Here is a 4,755-nt window from a genome sequence, read left to right on the forward strand (position 1 = left end):
CCCCCCCCGTTCACAGATCTGGGGAGCACAGGTCCCATCTACCCCCTGGAGTGTGCACAGTGACGGGGAGCTGGCCACACCTCTCCACCCTCTGAATGAGCCGCCTGCAGCCCCGTCTTGCTACCCACCAGGGCCCTGAGGCTGCGAATTGCGGTCCTGGGCTCCAAGCCTCATGCACCCCCTGGCTGGGCAGCAGCCCCAGCTCCAGCCCTGCCCTACTCCCTCCCTCCCTATGGAGGTCTCAATGGCCCCCACTCCACTTACCTATGGGGGCTGCTCTCCAGGCTGCCTGATGGCCACGTGCATATACAGGGACATGGCGCCGCCCCCTTACCTGACCACCCTGCTTCTGCTCCCTCCCTGCCCCTTGCAGGCTATAACTCAGCCAGCCTGCAGACAGCTCTTTGCAAAACTGCAAAATCCATGGGTTTCTCCGGTAAGATGAGAAATCCACATTTGCCTCCGGTAAAAGGTAAAATCCACCATTTTCTCCATTTTCTTCATGGGAAATGGAAAACCCGGATCCCTGCTCATCAGCTGTTGTCTCAAAGACCAGAAACTGCTCTATGTTCCCAGCTTCCAATGGCGTGTGCTGGGGGGACAGTTTTGAACATTGCTCCCTAACCCACAGGAACTGTGGCAGACCTGGGTCCGGGACAGAGCCACACCAGTGCGCTGGATGCTCTGACAGTTTACTGCTGGGCAAACTGTCAGGAAGTCAGCTACTCTCATTCCCTCCCTCCCGCTTGGCAGGCAGAAAGGAGAGCAGGAAACTGTGGGATAGTAGTGAACAAAAATACCTGTTCACATGTAAATTTATCCCAGAAAGCCTTTCCAGTTGTTGATTTAAATAGCAACTTTTTTTTGTTGCAGATCCACTATTTTAGGGTTGGAATGGCCATTTTTTAATAGGACAAAAACCCTGAATGTGTGGCCACAGACTATAGGCACCAACTTTTATTTGTGCTGGTGGGGGGTAAGATGATGGATTTACGGAAAGTTTTATACATTGCAGATGACAGCCCTCTTCCCAAGTGGGCCCAAGGCTCTCAGGCCCCCACGTACACAGTGCCTCTGGCACAGACTTTTTGTTGTTCTAAAACAACACATAAAAGTGGGTCAAATTAATATCTATCTAAGCCTCTAGTGACTCGTAAATGTCTGGCCTGTAGTTATTTGAGGATTTAAGCAGCTGATGTTGATGCTATTTAAGGTAGAATCAGGTGAGCCCTAGCATCTCTTCTCTCTCCCCCCTTAAAGATTTTTTTCCAGTTTCCTCCTAAATAGTGTATTTTGTTTACATTCAGCTGATAACATTCCTGCAGTTTGCAGAATTTATTTTCACACAGAAGCTTTTTGCTTTTATTAGGTTCATTGGGAGCCAAACTAAATGAGCTCAAGCAGAAAGTTGTATCAGAGAATCCACAGGAGTATGGTGTTGCAGTTCCACGTAAGTGAAATCTACAGAAGTCTCTATTTGTGAATCATTCTGTGAATTATGCTCAGTAGTAAAATTACTAGTTAAAATGCTGTTCAGTAATCTATTACCATTCTTATCCTCATTTATGTGCATCTTTAGGACATAGCTTATTTCCTTTCCACCCCTTGAAAGCATTTCCTTCTCTGAACAGCCCAGTTCATATAACTTCCCCCTCTGGCACATGGACAGAGTCTGGAATCTTGTCAACTGAATCAATTTTTTGCATTACATTTTCCTAAGTGAACAGATTGATTTTTCTCAGTACCCATAACAGAAGTGACACTGAATTACTAGGAAATGAAATTAGATTGTAACTTTCAAAAGTTGGAATAAAAATGAAACATTTTGGAAAATTCAGCAAAAAGGAAACTTAGGCTTCACTGTTCTTTGTCAAAATGGTGTTTATCTATAGACTCTTGTTTCTTCAGTTAAATTAGGGAGAAAAATATTTATCTTAAGTAGAGAGCAGTGAAGCAGATCAGTTCCTGTTTAGTACTCTGAAGTCTTGATTAGCATATTAATTCTGTTCATACACAACAACAGCCACTTGCAAATTGGAATTTAAAAAACTATTCCAAAGAGTGGTGGTAGTGCTTTTATGATGTATAGATTAATAGTGCAGATGGATGGTGATAATGTCTGCTGATCCAACATTGACATTATTAAAGAAGTTTTCTAAATAATGCAAATAACTACCTCAAGATCCAAACCTAGCTTAGGGTTCTGTCATCCACTTCTGTTATCCAAAAAATTTAAATATGTCAATGGCACTTACATTTAGACAGCAGGGCTGTGCGTGCATGTGTGTGTGTAACTTACACTGTTGGCTTTAACTTTCTTTTTCAATAGCCCTTTATTGAAGACCTACATTGTACACTAGTAATTACTTCTAAATTTGAATGTAATGTTTAATTGTCACATTTGAAGTGCATGTGCATATATTTTCAAGAGCAGCTTGTCTTTGTATGTATTTGGATAATGGTCAACAGTCTTCTGTTGAAGTAATGAGAATAAAGAGAAGAAATGGCAATTTCAAAGCTAGGGAAAGAGGCAGTTTAATTAGTAGTACAGGCAGTCCTTGGACTTACAACATAATTGGTTCCTGAAAACCGTGTCTTAAGTCAAAACGTTGCAACTCAGAACCAATTTTCTCACAAGAAACAATGTTATAAATGGGGGGACTGGTTCCTGAACCAAGGCCCAATATCCTGTTTTCACCAAAAATAACCCAGTATTTTGTACTGGATCAATTATAGATGAGTAATATAGGTACATTATTGTATTTATATTGTAAATATCAATCATATTGATTTGGAAGGACTTCTTTGAGGTGACTTTGCTGGACTTTTTGAAAGGCACTTAGTTGGACTTTTTGAAGGGTTCTTGGCTGGAGACTCTTCAGGAGTCTTGGCTGCAGGCTTTTCTGGAGTCTTGTCTGCTTTCTTAAAGAAAGTGTCCAAGGAAGTTTGGACAGATGTTCTCCAGGAAGATGAGCGATGCAGTGAACTTGTTCACTGGCGTGGCGTCGCATCGGATCAAGCATTGTAAAGTTGAAACTCATGTCATAAAGTTGAAACGGTGTCAATTTATAAACATTGTAAGTGTGAAATAACAGCAAGAAGAAGTCATCAAAATGATACAGGAGATAATCAGGTAGATAATTTAGCAGTACTAGGAAATGAGCCAAGCTATAGTAAGGAGGTAAACAGAAAATTCAACAAAAAGAGGGGAAAGGGAAATGCAGACAAAATATCCAAGGTGAAATGAAAAGGTTCATATTGTGATTCTTTTTTTTTCACTTTGCTTCCTGAACTCTAGTTCCTGATTAAATAAATATTACTGCAACATTGGTCCTAATGAACACTCAGCTAGCAATCTAATTTTTTTCTTCTATGAGGTCTAGGATGTTCTTAATATATCTCTACAGTGCTTGTGTATATGCAGAATTTCTCAGCACAGTAGAATGTGTTCATCTTCAGGGGCGGATCCAGGGGGGAGCAGTGGCGCAGCTGCACCTACCTTTTGGATTAGCATGTACCACAGGAGCCTCCCGGGGCTTTTTAAAGCTCCTAAGATAGGTGAAAATCCTCCCTCTCTTCCCCTTCCTGTTCAGAGGCATGCCCCCTTCCTACCTCTTCCCTCCCTCCTTTACATGCCTTTCCTCACTGTCTCCAGGGTTGGGGAAGGCACCAGAGCTGTTTCTGCTCACTACATAGAACAGGGGCAGGGAATTAATTTGGGCGGAGGGCTGCTTACTGAGTTTTGGCAAGCCATCAAGGGCTGCATGATAGGCAGCCAAGGACAGATAAATATTAATTTTCTAAAATTTTCAGGGGCCCTGCGGGCCAGATAGAATGGTCTGGTGGGCCACATTTTGCCCACCCCTGGCATAGAGGCTGGGACAGGGACAATGGCAGCAGGGATGCATGGGGGGGTTCCCCTTCCTAGTGCCTGCTCTGGGACTGGGCAGGGTGGAGGGAACTAATCTCCAGCTACCTTGTTGCTGCTGTCACCTCCCTAACTGAGCCCAGTCCCTGCATAGTCCAGCTGGTTCTACAGCTTCCCTACCCCTGAATAATGGGCAAAGGAGAAGCAGTAGGCAGAGGAGTGGGAAGCATGGAGGGGTGGGGGGAAGAGGAGTATTGGGGACATGTGTCTGAGCAGGAGAGTGGAGGGGCATTTTCACTGGCTTTAGGGTCTTAAAAAGTCTCCAGCAGCTCCCACCACACAGTCTGCCCCCAGTGGGGGCAGAGGAGGTGGGGATCAGGGAGTGCAGCTTCCCCTGCAGTGTGCCTTGCTGCTCCTGCCCCTCCCTTTGGAAAATCCTGAATTCATCCCTATTCACTTTATTATTTTCTACAGTCTTTTATCCTAACTTGAAGCAGTGGGTCAACACTTCAAACCAGGGGTGATCAACCTTTGCCCATGGGCCAAATGTGGAGCCTTGGAATCTGGCCCACAGGGCTTGCCACAGGTTGGGAAATTTGGCAGTGGTGGAGCAGTGATAGTACTGCCAACCCTTCTCTGCTGCCAAAATTCCAAGCCCTGGGGAGTGGGTCTGAGCTAGGCCATGACCCTCCCCTTGCACAGTGAGATCAGAGCCAAGCCATGACCTCTTCCCTTCAAGCCACTGGGTGGGGCTAAGCTGCACCCCCATCTCCCCATGGCTCAGGATACACTTACTGCCCCCTGACACACAGGGCCAGGTTGGGTTGGGCCATGCCCCCTTCCTTCTGTAGGACCAGGCCATGTCCCCTCACTCTGTGTGACTGCTT

The 4,755-nt window shown here is 45.1% G+C and overlaps 1 protein-coding gene across 2 annotated transcripts in view; it reads left to right on the forward strand.

Annotated features, from left to right (window-relative positions):
* MPP3 (membrane palmitoylated protein 3) overlaps nt 1-4,755 on the forward strand; it is a 122,128-nt gene that overhangs the window by 77,608 nt on the left and 39,765 nt on the right. For both annotated transcript variants that reach the window (XM_019523634.1, XM_019523635.1), the window contains exon 14: nt 1,370-1,450. In XM_019523634.1, coding sequence (XP_019379179.1) covers nt 1,370-1,450 — 81 coding nt within the window. The remainder of the gene's footprint in view (nt 1-1,369; nt 1,451-4,755) is intronic.

Source organism: Gavialis gangeticus, unplaced genomic scaffold (assembly GCF_001723915.1).
Source record: "Gavialis gangeticus isolate Ggan-Ray unplaced genomic scaffold, GavGan_comp1, whole genome shotgun sequence".
Taxonomy (NCBI): Eukaryota; Metazoa; Chordata; order Crocodylia; family Gavialidae; genus Gavialis; species Gavialis gangeticus.